We start from the raw sequence: 22241 nt of genomic DNA on the forward strand, positions 1-22241 counted from the left end.
AAAGGCATCATGTCATATTTTTTTTATAAATGGGCTGGCCAAGTAGCTACAGGGGAGGGGTGTATTAATGAGGGGCTGGGTAAACCCAGCTTTTTGTGTTACCTGGCAACCTGTGATTGGGACAAGGTAATTGATCACCTATAACTGAACTGCCATGTTAGGAGTGGGAGGCCTGCATCTATATAGTTGGTTGCACCCCTTATTCCTGTGCTTGGCGTGCTTGTCGTGACCTATAACAACTAAGGAGCTACTATTCGGCTGAATATCTCCTTGTCCAACCCCAGTAAGTGTAAATATTTCTGTAATGTTATTTGCTTGATGTATTGTCTGTTCTGCTCATAGGAAATAAACTCATTCAGTTTACTATATCCTAGTCTTGTTCAATCTGGCCCAGTTATTGTATATATGTGCTGTTCTCTCGTGACAAGCATATATATTAATTGGTGGTAGCGGTGGGATACAGATTGAACCTGTGTTTGCAGTTTAATGTGAGACTCTGCAACACAGTGGTAGCCGCGTAGACTGCGAGCTCCTATGACTAGTGATCTCAGACAAATACGTTTTGCAAGATATAACAAGAAATATTACACTGTTTCCCTGTACTCACCCTTGAGCCCTTCATCCCATCATGCGTGATCGGGCTGAGCAGTACCATGCTTGGACTAGAATCCAGGTAGTGGAGCGATGTGACACTTATGGACTGCCGGCGGGACACAAGAGCAAAGAACAGTTTGAGCTGGACATATTGGCTCACAAAGCCCGGATGACCCCATCGTTAGTGAAGGGGGACCACCTGAATATTGGTCGCTTGACATCAATGAAGGCAGAGAGACTGGCTGTTACAATTGCCGGACTTGCCATCCCTGAGCTCCTAGCTTTCCTGGCTGTATTGGGAGAGGCAGCTACGCACGCAGAACGTCTCCAGCTGCTGGCCCTGGTGAAGGCCACTCCAGCACAGCGTATCAAGATACTGGACCGGCTGGTGGGAAAAGCCTCCCACCCACCTCTTGTTGCAGAGTAGTTCAAGCAGGAGAGACTGGCAGAGGAGTGTGTAACCAGCAGAGCCTTGGTAAGCAACACAGCAGTCCCCAGAGAGGCAGCCATTCCAGCTAGGGCAGACCAGTCTGCACCTTAGTGGACTCCCAAACATACAGTGGGCAGCAACACGCCCTATACGGTGGAGTTCAATTTTGAGATATTGTGCCATCATTGCCACAAGGTGGGACACATCCGGCCACATTGCCCGGACCGTGAGTGGTCTGGGGGACCCCATCAGGGGCAACGTTCACAAGCTGCTAAGGGGTCAGGTGCCCGTGCCTGGCTAACCCCCACAGAGGATGCAAGCTCAGCGGTGGAAACAACCCCCAGAGGGATGTCCCACGAACAACCTGCCCTAGTCTCCCCCGTGCCAGCCGCAGTGAGCAGAGGATGTCCAAGTGTATCCGTCGAGATGCAGTCTGCTGATGTCCTGAGCAGGCACCCACGGAGGGTTACCTTTGGTGACCTGGCAAGCTCCCTTCTTGCCGATTTGGGTGCTGCTGTTATTCTGGTGCAGCCAGAAGATTTGCTTCCGGGCATCCGGGTGCAAAGAACCATGCCTGATGGAGGGCTTCGGTCATTCCAGGGTGCCCAGATCATTTTGGATGGGGGTGCCAATCATGGCATGAGGGAGGTGGGGGTTTTGTCCAGGGTAACTGGCTGAGGTGCGACTTAGCAATAACCTGGAGCCTGTGATCTGTATGTTTGCTGCGGAATTGCCTGCTGTTGCGGCGATTCCTAAGAGCCTGTCATCAGGAATCACAGCAGAATCAACCTCTGTCCCCCTGCATTTGGGACCAATGGTTCCAGTGGCCTCTGCTGAGACCAGACAGGTAAGCCAGACAAAGTCGCAAACTGATACTGACTTATTGTTCCCTTTACCTGTTCCTGTTCCCCCTGACTTAGAGACTAAAGGTGGGGGGATAGTGTTAGGAGCAGACTTTAGGGATGCGGTGCGAGCTGACCCCAGCTTAGAAGGTATGAGACTGCGGGCATCCGCGTCTTGGGAAAGTGAGGGGTCAGGCCACTGGTTGTGGCACCACGGGCTCTGGATGAGGGAGCCAGAATCTACCAGGTTAGACAGAATCCAGACTGGTAGAGGAGAGCTAGTGGTAGCTGGGGAGGTGAGGCAACAGTTAGAGCAGTTAGCCTTCCCCATTGCCCTGGCTGAGCGTCAGGGGTCTCTCAGACTAGAGCCCAGCTGTTGCAGCCTTGCTCTGAGTTGGAGGCATCAGGGGCGGTAGCAGAATTCTGCCACTTCAGTGATGCCTGCTGGCCAGGGGGTAAGGCGGGTGCTTGTGTACAGGTATCCCTGGTCTCGTTCCTGGTGATGGGGAAGCTGGGTCAGGGAGAGGTGCATGGACAGGTAGTTCCCTTGGCTAGGTTAGAATTGCCTAGAGGGGGGCTGAGTGAAGTACGGCTGTAGGTGGGTAGGCAGCCAGGAGCAGTAGCCGGGGATAGGGTAGAACAGCATAGGGTTCTGTTCTCAGATCAGCCAGAGGTATTTGCAGGAGAGGGCAGCATAGTGAAGGAGATGTTGAGGTATGTAGGGATAGACCTGCAGGAAGGGGCTGGATGCAGTCAGCCCAAGGATTTACAGGCAGCCACAGGGCAAGCGCAGAGGGGGTCCCTACTAGCTAGGATTGTGACTCCTATTTTGACTGACTTGACTCAGGGGCGACGGTCTGTGCTGCCTGTCTGGTTTCCTGCCTGGGGAGGGTGCTCCCAAACCCAGAAGCTGGCCCTGGCCAGTGAACTCCCTGGGGTGTATGTGAAGTGCACCCTAGTGCACAGAGTAGTGGCTTATGCCACCTGGGGAAATGCCATCCTGCCGAGGTGGGGCTGGCCTCTGCAAGACTCAGACTTTACCATCCACCCTAAGAGGAGCAGAGGGCATAGCCCTGTTAATGGCGTTGCGCGGCAAAAGAACCCCTATGAATGTGAATCCTCAAAAGCTGCCATGGCCCAGACTGAGGTATCTGCCTAGTGGGCACCGTTTGAGGAGGGGAGGTGTCATGATCGGGGTATGAGGGGTTAATGGGATCTGTGTATATGTTGATCTGCATCCCCCTGCTTCAGTAGAATTGCCCCAGGTCTGAGATGTATTTCCACAGCAGTCTGTGTTATATTACTATGTGTGTATAAATCATGTTGGGAGGGAAAGTGTTAACCATATTTTGTATACGTGGATCTGCATTTCCCCGCTTCAGCCAAATTGCCCCAGGTCTTAGATGTATTTCCCCAGCAGTACTGTGTGTTATTGTATATATCCTGTTATCATGATATGGATATGAGGGGTTAATGGGATCTGTGTATATGTTGATCTGCATTCCCCCACTTCAGCAGAATTAATTGCTATGTTATGTATTAACATGGAGAGAGGGATTAACTGTGTATTTGTCATAATGTAAACCCCATAGAACCATATCTCTGTATGTGTTTGTGAACACAGGTTGCATACATATTGTTAATCTGATTTAATATATGGGAAATATAGTTATGAGTTATCGCTGTTTTTACTATAACTTTGGATAGGTTTGGAAGCTTGCCAAATGGCCTCTTTGATATGTAATTTTACAATCAAAGGAGGCTACTTGAAAGGCTTTGTTGTGGAGAAGTTCCTCAGAGGTGAGAAAAAACTTGTACATCAATGTAGGTGACTCGCCTCATTGCATTTGCAGCCAGATCTCACAGATAGGTACTAACCATTGTGACCTGTCAAACGTAACACCCTAAATGAAAGACCCCTGCCTAATAAGCAGGATGGCGACGAAGGCATCATGTCATATTTTTTTATAAATGGGCTGGCCAAGTAGCTACAGGGGAGGGGTGTATTAATGAGGGGCTGGGTAAACCCAGCTTCTTGCGTTACCTGGCAACCTGTGATTGGGACAAGGTAATTGTTCACCAATAACTGACCTGCCATGTTAGGCGTGGGAGGCCTGCAACTATATAGTTTGTTGCACCCCTTATTCCTGTGCTTGTCGTGCTTGTTGTGACCTATAACAACTAAGGAGCTGCTATTCGGCTGAATATCTCCTTGTCCAACCCCAGTAAGTGTAAATATTTCTGTAATGTTATTTGCTTGATGTATTGTCTGTTCTGCTCATAGGAAATACACTCATTCAGTTTACTATATCCTATGTGCTGTTCTCTCGTGACAGTTTGTCCTGGTTATTTTCTTCTCTCTGTCTGCCCTGTTTATTGTTACCATCTCTTTCTTCTTTATTTTTTCTGTGACTGTTTTATTTGTGTGGTTTTAGCGATCTGTTCCCGTGTCTGTTTTGTGTATGTAGCTACAGTTAGGTCCGGAAATAATTGGACACTGATACGAGTTTTGTTATTTCGGCTGTGTGCCAAAATAAATTCAAGTTACAGTTAAATGATGAATATGGGCTTAAAGTGCAGTCTATCAGCTTTAATTTGAGGATATTCACATCCAAATTGGAGGAAGGGTTTAGGAATTGCATCTCTTTAATATGTAGCCCCCTCGTTTTCAAGGGACCAAAAGTAATTGGACAATTGACTCAAAAGCTGTTTTATGGACAGGTGTGGGCTATTCCATCGTTATTTCATCATCAATTAAGCAGGTAAAAGGTCTGGAGTTGATTCCAGGTGTGGCATTCACATTTGGAAGCTGTTGCTGTGAACCCACAACATGCAATCAAAGGAGCTCTCAATGCAAGTGAAACAGGGCATCCTTAGGCTGCAAAAAAAAAAAAATCCATCAGAGAGATAGCAGGAACATTAGGAGTGGCCAAATCAACAGTTTGGTACATTCTGAGAAAAAAAGAATGCACTGGTGAGCTCTGCATACAAAAAGGCCTGGACGTCCACGGAAGACAACACTGGTGGATGATCGTAGGATCCTTTCCATGGTAAAGAAAAACCACTTCACAACATCCAGCCAAGTGAAGAACACTTTCCAGGAGGTAGGTATATCATTATCCAAGTCTACCATAGAGAAGACTTTACGAGGGCAAATACAGACGGTTCACCACAAGGTGTAAACCATCCATTTTTTTTCCTTTTTGCGCCCCATTTGTGTATTTATGTGTTTGAAAGTGCCACGCTGATCACAGGAGATTGGGAGCAGCAAAGAGAAACTGCAGACTTAGAAGAGAGAGGATTTAAAGGGACAGCGCACACACTGACTTTTTTTGGTTGAAAACTATTCATAAGCCTCAAGAATAGAAAGGCCCGATTAGACTTTGCCAAACAAATCTAAAAAAGCCAGCTCAGTTCTGGAACAGCATTCTTTGGACAGATGAAACTAAGATCAACATATACCAGAATGATGGGAAGAAAAAGTATGGTGAAGGCTTGGAACGGCTCACGATCCGAAGCATACCACATCATCTGTAAAACACGGTGGAGGCAGTGTGGTGGCATGGGCATGCATGGCTTACAATGGCACTGGGTCACTAGTGTTTATTGATGATGTGACAGAAGACAGAAGCAGCCGCATGAATTCTGAAGTATATAGGGATATATTGTCTGCTCAGATTCAGCCAAATTCTCCAAAGTTGATTGGACGGCGCTTCACTTTACAGATGGACAATGACCCAAAACATACTGCGAAAGCAACCCAGAAGTTTTTTAAGGCAAAAAAGTGGAATATTCTGCAATCGCCGAGTCAATCACCTGATCTCAACATGATTGAGCATGCATTTCACTTGTTAAAGACAAAACTTAAGGCAGAAAGACCCAAGAACAAATAACAACTGAAGACAGCTGCAGTAAAGGCCTGGCTAAGCATCACAAAGGAGGAAACCCAGTGTTTTGTGATGTCCATACGTTCCAGACTTCAAGCAGTCATTGCCTGCAAAGGATTCTCGACAAAGTATTACAAATTAACATTTTATTTATGATTGTGTTAATTTGTCCAATTACATTTAAGCCCCTGAAATAAGGGGACTGTGTATGAAAATGGTTGCAATTCCTAAACGTTTCATACAATATTTTTGTTCAACCCCTTGAATTAAAGCTGAAAGTCTGCACTTCTATTGCATCTCGGTTTTTTCATTTCAAATCCATTGTGGTGGGGTACAGAGCCAAAATTATGAAAATTGTGTCAGTGTTCAATTATTTCCAGACCTAACTGTATTTAAACTATTTCAGAGGTGCCTCAGCAACTGAAAATTACGTACAGTATGCGGGAATAGGGTAGCCTTGAGAGAAAAAAGGTTGGGAACCACTGTTGTAACGTTCCAATGTCTTAACATCCAGTAATGTCAAGTTCTGTATGTACAGTAGAGGCAACGCTTATTCTAACATTTGCCTTAAACTAGCCGGGTTACATTCAGGGTATGTGCTGGGTATGTGCTGGGCTAGTTTGAGGCACGTTTAAGGCATTTCTGCTTTGACTAACGACCCATAGAATTAACACAGCAGGGATCCCTGGCATTCCAATTCAGTTTGAATGGGACTGCCAGGGACCCCCGCTGTTAATCTGATAGGCCATTAATCAATGCAAAAATGCTGGGGCTAGTTTAAGGAAATGTATTCAGAATGTACCTGGGTGTACCTGGGTCTTTTGGGGAATTGCCACTGGTTTTTGTTAGAATAATCGCTGCCTCTACTGTATGAGAGACAGATTACTTTGAACACACCTGATTACTTATGTAATTGATATAATTCTATTCCCTCATTGTGCTACGTTGTGGAATATGTTGTTGCTTTATAAATGTACAATATTAACAATAATATACCTGAAAAATATGCACATTTCCTTTTCTTAAATATAATTAGCATATTCAAATTAGGTTAATTCCCAGATATGTGGGTGTTTTCACACGTGTCTAATGCTGCTTGCCCTGAGTCTTTACCATCTGATAACAAGATTTCAGCTAGGTCAATAACTGAAGAATCTTGGTATTGTCCTTGATTGTGACAACACTTAAAAATCAGCTGTCTGCTTTGATCATATTATCATTCTTTCACCTGAGGAACATAGCCAGTAGTAAGCACTTAATTCCCCCAAAGGATCTCCCTTGCACTACTACAATGCACTTTATCTGAGACTTACAGAAATAGAACTGCTTCACCTGCAGCTGGTACAGAATGCAACTTACCAGACATGTTCTTGCCGCATGACACCTGTTCTCTGTTCTCTGCGCTGGCTGCCTATAAGATGGGGATTCTTTTTCAAGATTGGGTTGCTGACATTCAAAGGCATATAATCAGGGTCCCGACTATCTGAAAGAGCTCCTGGTTCCCTACACTTCCACCTGCTCACGACGATCCACAGGTGAACAGTTCGCAGAATCTCCCTGACTTCTTTTGGAGTCTGAGATTTTAGCCACGCTGCTCCTACTTTTTGGAATTCTGTGCCTCATATGATTCAATAGACCATCTACCTGTAAATCTTTAAAAAACGGGCTCATGATTTACCTGGTTATCCAGGCATTTGATGAGTGAACCACAACTTCAGACATTTCAATACTTACAGTATCATTCTGTGTGCATCCATTTTTTAGATTTACTTTTCATTGGTTTCTTTTATAGCTTTAAGGGCCTTATTCAGAGAAGGGTGATAAAAAAAATCGCCAGGGAATTTAAAATGACTGTTTTTTGGGCGTTGCTATCACGGTATTCTGAAAGGCTCGATTACCAGTGATAGCAAAATGCCCAAAATGGGCGAGTTGCTGCCAGCGAGAGCATCGAGCCTCTGAAAAGGCCTAAACCAGCGATTCATTTCTGCTGCAGAGAGCTGCTCTGAGAGAGCCGCCTCTCCCAGCTGAAATATCGCCCGAAAAATATTTTTTTAAATATACATTTCTTTCATAGTGTAGAGGTGCAGGGGGTCTCCGGAGCTGAACCTTGTTGGTTTTATGTCCGGGGACCCCCTGTTTCCCGAGATACAGGCCTCTTTATGGGGTGCCGGAATCTCCTATGCAAGGCAATGTCCCGGTCACAACAGGTGGAGATCGCCTGAGATACCTGGGTAATAAGATTATTGCAATATGCAAACTAGCTTATTTCAGTTGTGTTCACAGGTATCTCTCCAAATGTTGTGTAGAGGAGAGTTTTGGGAGGTACACATGTCAATGGATACTCTACTAAATTGGACTCTCCAGTGGCCTCTCCTGGCTGCCTATCAAATCTCGCATCTCACACTCAATTCTCCTCCTCACTTTTAAAGCTTTACACTCTTCTGCCCCTCCTTACATCTCAGCCCTAATTTCTCGCTATGCTCCACCCCGACTCTTGCGTTCCGCTCAAGGATGTCTTCTCTCTATCCCTTTGTATCTAAAGCCCTCTCCCGCCTTAAACCTTTCTCACTGACTGCCCCTCACCTCTGGAATGCCCTTCCCTCAATACTCGACTATCACCCACTCTATCCACCTTTAACACCCATCTTAAAACACACCTGCTTAACGAAGTATAGGAGTAGCTCCGTGGCTAACACTATTCACCTGATACATAAAGCTTGGCCCCTCGCAGACACTTACCAGTATGGCCTCCTACTGTATCTGTATGTTCCTCCTACCAATTAGATTGTAAGCTCTTCGGAGCAGGGACTCCTTTTCCTAAATGTTACTTTTATGTCTGAAGCACTTATTCCCATGATCTGTTATTTATATTATTTGTTATTTATATGATTGTCACGTGTATTACTACTGTGAAGCGCTATGTACATTAATGGTGCTATATAAATAAAGACATACATACATACATATATGGAAGTTTCATATTAGTCCATTAAAATGCTGCAAAACCCAAAGAAAATATTAATATATTTGTGATAGATATGGTAAATTTGTTCCAGTGTGTCTCCCTTACCTAGTTATTTGTTTTAATTGAGAATATACAGTAGTAAGCCAAATGTTAATCTAGTTTTTCTGTGATTAAGATAATTTATTTACATTGTAACTTTAACAATCCTTAGGTGCCTATTGAAATAAGTAGAAAGTTGATATTGATGATAGAGACAAGGGAATAATTACATTTCAAATATATTTTTAAATAACATAATGGAAATAATACATAAATATATAGGAATATCAGGACAAGGCAATGGTAAAAAAATATGCTGTTTCTCAGAAATCAATAAACAGACAAATAAGTGCCCTGCATTATTTTACAGGACACTGCCATCTAAAGGGGAGTTTTTACATTTTAATTGAAAATAAAATACAGTGAATTATAAACTGTGTAGTAGAGTTCAGAACGGGAAGAAACTATGGGGCTCATGCAGAGAGCATAGATAAGGAAATAGCGCCATCTTCTGGCGAAAAAACTAGCCAGAAATCCTTAAACTCGGGAGAAAATGGCGCGATTTTTAAAAGTGCCCAGAAAATTTTTCAGAGCTGTAAAACTCGCCAAACTCGTGGCGAGAACCTGAAACTCGCCATGCTAATATAGCGTGGTATTCCAGAAGCTCCGAATCGCTGGAACACGCCAATATGTGCATTAGTATGGCGAGTTTCAAATAGCCAGGAAAAGTTGGCAATTAGCATTTTTTTTGCCGAAATGAGTTAACGACGTTCTCTGCATAACACCTTCACTAACGGCAAATCTGTGGCTATTTTACAGCCATTTTAAACTTTTTTAACGTTCCTCTCTGCATAAGCCCCTATATCTGATATATAAAAGAGGCTATTGAAGTGAAAGCAGTAATATATAAAGATAGTGCTTGGCAGATCAGGTATCTAGTTATGCATTTATCATGGATCATTTCAGTGCACAATTGAGGCTGACAATTCTGATGTAAGATGAAGTCAAAATATAGTGTGAGACTCCGTTTCAGTGCATCATACAGACTGCATTATTGTCATACAGACCATCAAGTGCTTCATACTGTATACTTTCCCTTACATAGGGCATCAAATGTATAAACCTGACAAGTTATTTTTTACTTTTGACATACACTGTAGCAGAATAGGAAATCATGGACAAACTAGATTGTGTAGTGTATGTATTTACTCTCTAACCAAATCAATAGTTTAATTTAAAAAAAACAGTTCCAGTTTCTGCCGCTTATTATTATTTTTTTGTGACTACAAAATACACCACGGTGGTTGTGAAATGCACTAATGTTGCTACCTTTGAATGTTTCTGCGTGTGTGTCTTCCCTATTTAAATTACATAATTAAGGCAAAGAAGGGTGGGTCACAGTGTTGGTCCTTTCTACCATGTAGTAACAAAGGAGGGAGAGGGAGTAGGGGGTATGATCCCTTTTATTGGACCAACAAGTAGTTGATTAATAAGCTTTCAACCCTCTCAGGGTCCTTCATTGGGTATCAACTACTTGCTGGTCTAATAAAAGATATCATGCACTACACCCTCTCTGTCCTTTGTTATTACATTACATAATTAATAAGGTGTTTGGAGCAAAATGCTACCAGTCACCAGCGTTGTGTCCTAACAGAAAGAAGAGGTTTGCATTGGGGCTTTTTATATCGGTCAATAAATTTGCCATCAAGTGCACTTTGTTATGTTTATATTACCTAATGTATTACTTTAGTGTTCCCACTGGTTTCTATTAAATGACAATACAGTACATAGCAGAATATAATCACTACATTGAGTATGTCCTTATGGATAAACATGGGAAAGAAAATTGGGGCTGTCATTTGTCATGTAATACCAAAGCGTAGTTACCACCCCAGAACAGCTGTGTGAGATGCAGTCAATTAATATTTCAGCCAGTAGGGTGCAAGCTGCAGGAATCCTTCATCCCAGAGGAAAGACTACTAAAAACACTGTTGTTGTCTTAGCGTATGTTTTAGTGGTACTTTCAAACAATTTATATGCAGATACTGTATGTTCACATGTCAGATTTCAAGCAATGTATGTAGCAATCTTGTTATTTTCTAAAAGAGATTTTGGGGGATTTATCATATAATCCCCAATGCAATAAAATAGGAAATACTTGAGAAAGAACAGGGATCCTCTTGATTGGTGCACACTCTAAAAAGTAGGGCAGGGGGTCATACAAGCCACCAACAGTTTAGGAATGCTCCAGACCGTCAGAGGAAGGTTATCATCACAATATACTCTAGTGAGTTATACACTCCACTCATAGTTAGGGCAAAGCATCCCCTCCTCCCCTTCCCCTGTTCAACCATTAATCCCCAACGCTGCCTGAAAAAGAATGTATTTCTTAGAGATTTAGAAGATAAACATTGATAACCTGATATAAACAGAAAATCTATTTATAGAAAGTGAGAATAAAACCAATACTTCTGTATCATTCATGTATTTTAAATGTTAACTCAGTTGGTCAGTTGCAGACATTGGCTAGAAGTAAGAAATTCATTTTAAATAATTTCTGTTTTAGTGCTGAAAACTATTTAAAAAATGCAGTATTGTAAATAATAAATATACCGTTCAGCTTGTTTAATTGCTTTACCTTGCTTTTCTTTGTATTGCTAGAGTTAAAGAAGCCATGCAATAACTTGAAACCGTCTTTTATTAAACAGGAGACTGGCCAAGTCCACCCTTCTGCTGATTCCTCTGTTCGGAGTTCACTACATCATGTTTGCCTTTTTTCCTGACAACTTTAAAGTTGAGGTGAAGGTGGTTTTTGAGCTAGTTCTTGGATCCTTTCAGGTATTGGTAACTGTATTATTACATACATTCAGATCCCTCGTCAATCATAAATTCTATTAATTATTTTAAACTAACAAATAAAATCTCCCACAGTTTGGGGTAAATGTTCTATTGGCAGTTTATAGTGAAAATAGAACAAACGTTTGGGTATGGAAAAAAAAAAAAAAACCATACTGCATGAATAACCCAATAACATTATAGTTGGGAAAACTGCTAGAACACTAAGCAATTAAGACTTATGAATACATTAATACATGAGGCTTCAATGTGAAAATGCATGGGTCAAACACCATTAGTAATAATTTCATATCACTTTGCATTTTCTTATTAATCATAATCTCCCCAAAATATGTTGACATTTAGTTACTGTGAGTTCTTTTACCAAATAGCCCTGGCATAGCCTCTATGAAAGATACTGTGATTAGAATGCAGCATCTGCTAGTGATATACCTCTGGTTAGGTGCATCTATAATACTGTAAATACGTGGTTGGTAATCTTTCCACACAACTGACCTGAAGTTATTCCTACACAAACCAATAACTATTTTTCTTATGATCTCATTAAAACCCTCATTACCCTAACTTGTTAGTCTTTCATGTTGTATTTTGCCTCTCTGGAGCAAGCACAATTTGGAGTTTCTTACATGTTCATAATAGATTTGATTCTCTCTATTCCCACAATGGTAAAGTTAAAATGTTTACTGTGATCATTGCTGGCAAAACAAGTCGCTCATTACAGATTGGGTTATTGCTGGAAATCATAATGATGTACGAACAAAAGCTCACTGTGGGTGCTCTGTGCTAGCATGGAATATTGTGTATTTTCTTTGTCTTTTAGTTAATCCTCAGTGCAGCAAACCATTGACACACAGATGTAGCCAACCTTATTATTCCCACTCAGACATACACAATGCACTAGCAGGAGAAGCGCCCATTGTTTTGAATATTCTGCATGTGGGAAAGGGGAGGGGCTGGCATGCTGTTTTACCAGCGGGAGGACATCAGCACGTGCAAGCACAGGTGGCTCAAGCAGTCCCTGCTTCAGATAAGGTGGCTCAAGAAGTCCCTGCTTCAGATAAGGTGGCTCAATCAGTCCCTGCCTCAGTACAGGTGGCTCAAGCAGTCCCTGCCTCAGTACAGGTGGCTCAATAAGTCCCTGCTTCAGATAAGGTGGCTCAATCAGTCCCTGCCTCAGTACAGGTGGCTCAGTCAGTCCCTGCCTCAGTACAGGTGGCTCAATCAGTCCCTGCCTCAGTTCAGGTGGCTCAGTCAGTCCCTGCCTCAGTACAGGTGGCTCAGTCAGTCCCTGCCTCAGTACAGGTGGCTCATTCAGTCCCTTCCTCAACACAGGTGGCTCAATCAGTCCCTGCCTCAGTACAGGTGGCTCAGTCAGTCCCTGCCTCAGTACAGGTGGCTCAGTCAGTCCCTGCCTCAGTACAGGTGGCTCAAGCAGTCCCTGCCTCAGTACAGGTGGCTCAATAAGTCCCTGCTTCAGATAAGGTGGCTCAATCAGTCCCTGCCTCAGTACAGGTGGCTCAGTCAGTCCCTGCCTCAGTACAGGTGGCTCAATCAGTCCCTGCCTCAGTTCAGGTGGCTCAGTCAGTCCCTGCCTCAGTACAGGTGGCTCAGTCAGTCCCTGCCTCAGTACAGGTGGCTCATTCAGTCCCTTCCTCAGCACAGGTGGCTCAATCAGTCCCTGCCTCAGTACAGGTGGCTCAGTCAGTCCCTGCCTCAGTACAGGTGGCTCAAGCAGTCCCGGCTTCAGATAAGGTGGCTCAGTCAGTCCCTGCCTCAGTACAGGTGGCTCAGTCAGTCCCTGCCTCAGTACAGGTGGCTCAGTCAGTCCCTGCCTCAGTACAGGTGGCTCAATCAGTCCCTGCCTCAGTACAGGTGGCTCAGTCAGTCCCTGCCTCAGTACAGGTGACTCAATCAGTGGCTCAGTCTCCGACTGTATCCTGAAAATCTGACCAGTTGGTAGCTGTTGAGGACTGGAGTTGGCTACTCCTGATCTAGAAGATATATAATGATCACAATAATCCCCTTCTCAAACTCTGTATATGGAAATAACTGTGCATGAATAATCAGATTTGTTTTAAAGGGATGGCTGCACCTTGTTTTACAAACTGGGAATTTATTAACACAATTCAAAAATGACAATTACATCAAACTTACATTATACAGTATACACCAACCTCCAAGTTCCAAATAGTTATTTTATCTATATCTCTATATCAAAGTTATTTTATCTATATATCTCTCCTCTGCACTCTTGCTAAGGAATAACAATGTATCATATGTGAATGGCATGTTATAGTAGATTTTGAAAAATCTACATATAGTTTCTTGGATTGTATATATCTGTTCTCTTTTGGATAGAAGGATGTTCCTATTGTAATTTTTTTTTAAAAGCTTCGCAGAAATAACTCTTATTTGAGTTTCTGTACCCTAAGTTAAAGACTCTACACCTTTATTTGAGAGAAGATTATTATTGCTCAGTATCAAAGGCTTGACTTCAATTTTGACATCTGCAATCCAATTAGATAAAAGGGTCATTATTATAATATTTTTAATTATGATTTTTTTATTACGACATTTTACCCAGACTATTGTCCAGGGCTTCAAAATATCTATGTGTTTCATCATTGATTGTAGTGATTGCATCTTGATAATATATTTGACTAAAATCTGTAAGGACAAGGGGACTTTATGTTTAATGAGGTCGGCAGGGGTCAATTACACTGCCCCACATTCTTACTGAGATGTACGTTTTAGCATTTAGAACTACCCAATGGGCACTTTGAAATATCTTTTTCACTTTAGTTGAAGGCAATGGTTATTTGCTTTACTATCTAGTGGTGTACACACTGCATAGATGGGTATATATACATATACTGGGTATATACTGGGTATATATATATATATATACTATATACTTAGTTAAGTTATGGTGGGTAAAAAAAGTGACAAAAACCTTTCACAGCAAAGCATATAGCAAATGGAAATATTACTGTATGCTCATTTGCATGTCATTAAGGTTTATATATATATATATAATCAAAAAATAAATAGATGATGCCGTTCTGTGGCTAACGAAATGCTTTTATTTGTGCGAGATTTCGAGATACACTGATCTCTTCTTCCGGCGATGTTACAATGAATGAAGCAAGCAAAACCTATACTATAAACAGTGTCTATTGGAATGTTATCTGTGCTGGTCCTTCCCCCGGTGTGGATGTGTTTTATGGCTGGAGGTGTCAAAAGGTTCCTGAAAGCAGGTGATGAAAGAGTGTGTACAGTATGTGTATCAGTGTGAATTAACATGAATGGAGAGCCCACAGTATATACAGTGCTTTACAAAAGGTGTGTGTGGAGTGGGAGCAGATATACATATATATCTATATATATCTATATATATATATATATATAAATATATAGCATTAAGGTTTGTTTTAGTGAAGATTGTACATATACTGTACTTTGTCACATGCTGGAATTGGCTTAGTGCGGTAACTGTTTGTAAGAATTTATTGCGTGGAACTTATCAGAAAATATTGGAAGATTTTAAGTAAAACCAAATCAACATAGATAACAATTAAATGAATTAACATTCATTCACTAATACTTTTTTTTTATGTATGCTGTGCTTTATTTTTGTTTACATGAACATTACATTTCCTTTTATATTTTTAGGGATTTGTGGTGGCTATCCTTTATTGTTTCCTTAATGGAGAGGTAAGATTTAGTCGATTTTTTGTTTTTGTTTTACATTATTATTTATGTGTATATGCATTGCTTTCTATGTGATTTTTTTATTTAATTTTTTTAAATGCACGATTTTAATGCTTTCCAAATCAGAAATATATTTGCTTAGGAATGCTTGAGAACAGTATTATCAGAGGCTCTTAGGGGTAGATCCAATGAGGTCGCTTAAATGTTTTAGTGTGATGTTACCCCCATTAACGTATCGATTAGTTGTAACGCACATCCACAAAGGTGATTAGTGTTACGATGCCATCATGTTAACCAGGATAATATCGGACCACTAACGTACTCGTATGCAAATCATATGATAATGAGCCGTTAACCTACATCGCATATCCGCAAATCTGTGTTCATGTTAGCGCATGGAAATAATGCTACAATAATTAGGTCACATCAAAACCTGCCGTTACTCACATCTATGCCTATCATATTTCAGGGAACAGCCTACTGCACAAGCAAAAAGTGCAGGTCTAAAGTGCTACCCAAATGATTGCAGTGTAGGACTTAACCATTTCACTACATGTGCCATGCGCACACGCACACGCACACACACACGCACACATATATAATGGATCATATAAATATCTGAAACACATCAAGGGACACACCTGATAATGTGTCATTAAGTTCATATAATAAACTATATTATAGTTTTTAGTGATTAAAGTGAATGTATAATATGTTTGGCTGACCTAATACGGTATATAATATTGACTGTTTTAAGAACGGGTGTACTATAATGTGTTTACATATTATTAAAATAATAACTAAGAGACAGAAGTTGTGAACAAAACTTTTATTCCCCACATACAGCTGCAACTGCCGGTTGTGGACGGCTTGCCTAGAGAATACTGCACTTTAAACCATCCCTCACTGCGAGATTCCTGCAGCCAGACTAATGGCCCATCGGATTAACACAACGGGGGTCCTTACACTTGAATAGGACACGCTCTGTGAATCCTACCGGGCTGCGAGTCCCATTCAAATGCAGGGAACCCCGCAGTTTTAATCCGATGGGCCATTACAGCCTGCTGTGAACCATCTCACGAGTTTCTGCGAGATAGTCACAGATTTTCCTTGGCAAGCAGTCTACAACCGGCAGTTGCATCTGTAGTTACTTCACAGTCTGCGAACAATAAAGTCAGAAATAATCAACAGGGAAAATAATATCAAAACTATTTACAAGAAATATCTCCTCCTCCTTTTTTTAAGCAGATTTGCCAGGCTCACTAGACCTCCTGGTACCGCTTCTGTAACGCATGCGCATTAATTGGAACATACGTTATAGTTTTGCCAATGCGCATGCGCAGTGTATTGGTTAACACCTCTATGCACAAGAAAGATCTATGTTAATACAGCTAACCTAATGTTGCTAGTTTGCTGAACATACATTGTTTTTGCATATCATTAGCGTTGTAGATACCCAGTAAAGTGAGGAAAACTAACGGATGTTACCTATTTAGGTAATGTCACGTTAGTAGCCCAGATTTAACTGACCTCTGAGGGTCTACCCCATAATGAGCAGCAGTGACTTATTTAAAAATTGGTGTACTAAAATGTTTGCTTCTCTTCCTGTATGCAAAAGGTTCAAGCTGAACTGAAACGGAAATGGAGGCGGTGGCACATGGAAACATTTTTGGGAGCAGACATGAAGTATCACCAGCCATCACTGGGAAGCAACGGAACCAACTTCAGCACCCAGATTTCTATGTTGGCAAAATGCAGTCCGAAAACAAGAAGGTGTTCCAGCTTCCAAGCGGAATTTTCCTTAGTCTGATAACTTCAAGATCAATAAAAAAAAAAAAAAAAACTTTAGAAAAGACATTTTCTGAGCGATAACATCATCATCTGGAAGATGATACAGCATGATGGAAAGTCTGCACACAAGTTTTTTTGGGGAACTGCACTTTTTGAGGTCGTGAGACCTGTGCTATGTTTATAGCTTTTGAGTCTTCATGACAAAGTGGACCATACATGTTGCATTACATAATTAATCATACAAAAGCTAGAGAATCTTGACTTCATACTGGAACGTCTTGTGACAGTTGTTACAAACATATTACAAACAAGCCTTTTAAACTGAGCCTGGAAAAATATTTATTTTGTTTTTAAAAATGTGTGCTGAGAAAAGTCACCTGCAAAATTTCTGTTGATAATGTTATATATTGCAACACAAATGGACTTTATATCAATCTAAATAAGCTAGAATAAGACAGAAGGCAGTACACATTATTGGGTATTTGTGAAAATAATTAATGAACAGTATGGAAGAATAGATCTAAAACAGAAATGTGCGAACTGTAGCGAAACCGGTTTGCGAATATTTTATTTTTGCTTGTTTTTTTAAAAGTGTGATATTTCACATTTTTATTACATTTTGAGAACATTATTCAATTTGAGCTACTTTTCGTGAAAAAAAAACAAACAAACATAAAACAAGGTCACCTAATCAATGAGACGTACATATTGGTCATGTAACCTGCCTGCAAATTTATTTTGGCGAACTTTGTAATTTTTCCCCCATCTTTTTGTTTTTGCATGGAAAATGGTATATGTTTGCACATCTCTAATCCAAATCTATATCTCAGAAGCTAGAAGCCAGGCCCCACGCTATATAGTGGAGAATCCATGTGAGGGTGATGTATTAAAGTATCTTGGCTGCAAAACTGGGGCATAAAATGCACTATATTGATTAAAAAGTAAAATATCCTAATTAGTGTAGAAAAAACAGGATATTCAGCGCTCGTGCTGTATGATGGTGTGGATGATCCCTTTGCAGCATGTACATAAAGCGTCTCCCCAGAAACTCTCAAATCTAGGTGAACCCCGCTTATAAAGGGGGGAGCTCACCCTGAAATACAAGATAATAAAAAATGCACAAATGCGCACCAGGGATTAGTGGAAGGTAATTTATTAAAAATACACACAAACTCTGAGGGGATCCAACCCCACCTCAGAACAGCTGTGCAGCTGGACGGCTAAGTACTACCCAGGAGAACACCTGATGGTGACTAAACCCTAAGCTGCACAGTATAAAAATACAGTAAAATTTATATAAAAACACATGAAAGAAAAAAACAAACATGAAAACAACCTATCAACAGATTTGTATAGAAACCGCCATAAGGTTGGGCACTGGCAAGGGGAAACGGACACTCACACTGAGACAGTCAGCAGACTTGCGGTGTCTGCACAGGATCCGGATCTCGGCATCACAGAGATGGAAAAAAACGCTCTAGAGGTCACAACAGGTTATCCTGCGCGTGTATGCTGGTAAGCTGAGACGGAGCCTGCAGGAGACAGCAGCGGTTTTTTCCATCTCCGTGGTGCCGAGATCCGGATCCTGTGCAGACACCGCGAGTCTGCTGACTGTCTCTGTGTGAGTGTCCGTTTCCCCTTGCCAGTGCCCAACCTTATGGCGGTTTCTATACAAATCTGTTGATAGGTTGTTTTCATGTTTGTTTTTTTCTTTCATGTGTTTTTATATAAATTTTACTGTATTTGTATACTGTGCAGCTTAGGGTTTAGTCACCATCAGGTATTCTCCTGGGTAGTACTTAGCCGTCCAGCTGCACAGCTGTTCTGAGGTGGGGTTGGATCCCCTCAGAGTTTGTGTGTATTTTTAATAAATTACCTTCCACTAATCCCTGGTGCGCATTTGTGCATTTTTTATTATCTTATCCTAATTAGTGTTGTACCGGGTACAGTTTATTTATTTTTTTAAACCGGGTAATGGGTAACCGGCCAAAATCTAGAGTTCTACCCGGCCGGGTACCCGTTACCCGGTGCACTTACCTGCAGGGTGGAGGACGACGTCCTGTGGTGGCAGCAGCCTCCGAACTATCTTCAGCCGGCGTGGAAGCAGCATGGATTCATTCCACAGCAGCAGGTAAGCAGTCAGTGTCAGTGTGAGATTTCTGCTGGGGATGCCACGTGACCGGAGCGGCTTCCACACCAGCTGAAGACAGTTCGGATGCTGCCACTGGCACAGGACGTCTGCTGATGAGGTATGTCAGTGGTTCCCAACTCGGTCCTCAAGGACCACTGACAGTGCAGGTTTTAAGGCAATCCTCTCATTAGCACAGGTGGCCCAATCATTGTGACTGAACCACCTGTGCTCAAGCTGGGGTATCCTTAAAACCTGCACTGTTACTGGTCCTTGAGGACTGGAGTTGGGAACCACTGAGGTAAGTGATGATTATTTTCAGCTACCCTGACATTTCCCGACGCCAGGCCCACTTCTCAGTTGCCGGGTACGGGTAATGTCCGGGTAGCTGAAAAGCCACCGGGTACATCCGGGTTCTCTGTACACCACTAATCCTAATGCTTTCAGTGGGACTTTTTTCTTTGATATAATCTGGTGCTTATTTTTTCATCAATTTTGCAGGAGAAATCAAGAAGCCACCTACTTCCTCTCCCAAGCGAGTACTAGTTATTGCTCCTAAATGCATTGCAGGGTATTGCTTGCCACTGTGGCAGAGATAGAGTAACAGTATGCAGTTTTTATTGGAGGAATGTAAAGTAAAAAAAAACAATAAAGCATTTCAACATGCATTTGCTAAAATACTATTGTTATGTACAATTGAGGGTGAAATAGAGAATTGACTTAATGACACAAAGCGAAGCTGCTCTCTCAAAACACAGACACAATAGGGCCATCAAATTCTCCCAGCTCCAAAACGGGGTACAAACAACAGCATCACAATTCTCAAAGACAAAATTCATATTAACAGCAAAGCAGTATTTACATATGGGAGACTTTGATACCTACGGTAACCACCAATTTAGTAGGTATTTAGTTGTTAGATTATGTTTAAACACTCAAAGTAGAAGTACACTCCTTGGAATAAAGCTGCAGACCAAGCAATATTCTACATGTGTTTAAAAAAAATAACTCTGTTTTGGACTATAAGAAAATACTTGTAGCATTAAAAAAAAAATCCTCTGAATGACAATTTTCATGTATTATATTGTAACAAGCATTTTTTGTTTCTATAGTAACCATTTACAAAGTCACAACCCCTTCCTCTTCTGAAACAGGCTATGGCGCACCCTTTTTGAGCTCTGCCCTCTCTCTAGCAGTGCACCAATTGTGTCTAGAGGCTGCTTGGTCACATGATCTAACCCACAGAACGTTGAATCTTTGGTCCTCTGCTGTGGCACTGACAGACATTTAGTGAACCCCCGAGCTGAATCTTCGCTGATTGATCACAGGAGAACGGATTGGTCGTGAACTTACATAATTACTTATCATTGTGTGAATTGCTTTGATGCACATACTGTCCCGGCTAAGCTCAGTCTAAAGCTTGCCGGGAGCTGGCCGGGATCGTAGCGGGCTAGCCGCGGGTCCGCTCTCTGTTTAAAACCGGAGTTTCCCGCGCGGCGGCCGCTTCAATAGATAAGCGCTAATGGCGCTTACTATTGAAAGCGCCCGAGGCATGGGAAAACCGTCCGAAACCGGCCCGGTTTCGGCCGGAGACAGCCCACGCGCCGCCCGTGCTATTTTAAAACTGCGGTGGCGGCCGCATTAGAGTCAGTTCGGCCGCCACTGTATTAAAGGGGGGAAAAAGTATAAAAAAAAACAAAAAAACCCACTGCAGCTTCGACTGCTACTTTAATATGAATGGATAATATTGCGTAATATATAGAAATATTTCTTCTTCTGGACCATGTTCAAATGCTATTGAGTTTTTAGTTAAGAAATGGCCCTAGGACTTGGAGCAGAAGAACTTTCAGTTTCTTTGTGTAAGCTATTTGTCTTCTTGACATTCAACAAATGCCCTTAATGAACATTTGAAAATGGTTTAACCATGCTATTTTTCCCAAGTCGTCTAAAAATGAAATCTTCAAATGATTAGCTGTTAGAAAATTCAGGACATCGCGAGCTTTGAAGGTCTAGTTGCTTATTTTCTACTTGTAAAATCGTCTTGCAAAAGCACTGCATGCAGGGTTATTTATCAAAGTCTCGCAGCTGCATATCGGTGGCAAACACAGTGCACTAGATTTAGCAAAGGAAAAAGTCCCATTAGTTTCAATGGGAAAGATTCTTCTTGAATAATTTCGTGCAGTTGCTTTTTGCCCACGTTTTGCAGCTGGAAGACTTTGGTCGATAGACCTCATGATTGGGTCATACTATAACAGTTCTACAACATATCTGACTTTATCTTACAGCTAAGAGTTTAGTGCCGGTTTCATACTACATTTTGGAAAAGTACACCTTAGATTAACAGCAATGGAAGATTGCAATTCCGACCCAAATTTTGCAATTCTTTAACTAGTAATAACCTGCGTTTCTAACTCGGTAAACGATGACTTTTGAATACGCAGATAAGACTGCTGGCCATCTTCATACACCCATTTACATATTCTCAACTGAATTCTGAATTAGCGATTCGCCATTCTAATTCAGATGTAGTTTTGTTCTCATTCAGAACTCCGCAATATTGTCCCTACAGCTTAAGCAGGGATATTTTTAACATGCAGGAACATTTTAAGTTGATGTGTAGTCTAAACACAATAGGGGCTATTTATCAAAATGTTATAGCTGCAACACTGGTGTAAAGATGGTACGTGACATCAATTGGGCACGTTGTTGTATACTATTATGTGCCAGTTCTGCAGTCAGTAGACTTTGCAAAATAAACCACAACATGTCCAATTGCCATAACACCAGGGTCTATTTACTGTTATCTTTTGTTTAGTCTCATCATCATTCATGGGATGTCAAACATCCCCAAAAATACATCAGTCTGTAAGCAAGTACCTTTGTTGTAGCATAAATCTGGTTAAATATGATGTATGGACACGATTCAAAGCTGATGCCACAAAATATGGATTTTACAATATAACTAATAATAATAAAAAAATAATCAAAGGCAGAAGCT

The 22241-nt window shown here is 41.6% G+C and overlaps 1 protein-coding gene across 14 annotated transcripts in view; it reads left to right on the plus strand.

The window, feature by feature from the left end:
• Window positions 1–18023, plus strand: part of LOC142487903 (vasoactive intestinal polypeptide receptor-like) — a 313067-nt gene extending 295044 nt beyond the window's left edge. For all 14 annotated transcript variants that reach the window (XM_075587972.1, XM_075587977.1, XM_075587976.1 and 11 more), the window contains 3 exons: window positions 11466–11595; window positions 15286–15327; window positions 16943–18023. In XM_075587972.1, coding sequence (XP_075444087.1) covers window positions 11466–11595; window positions 15286–15327; window positions 16943–17134 — 364 coding nt within the window. In that variant the 3' untranslated portion in view covers window positions 17135–18023. The remainder of the gene's footprint in view (window positions 1–11465; window positions 11596–15285; window positions 15328–16942) is intronic.
• The last annotated feature ends 4218 nt before the right edge of the window (window positions 18024–22241 follow it).

This window comes from Ascaphus truei, chromosome 2, assembly GCF_040206685.1.
Source record: "Ascaphus truei isolate aAscTru1 chromosome 2, aAscTru1.hap1, whole genome shotgun sequence".
In the NCBI taxonomy this organism is placed as follows: Eukaryota; Metazoa; Chordata; class Amphibia; order Anura; family Ascaphidae; genus Ascaphus; species Ascaphus truei.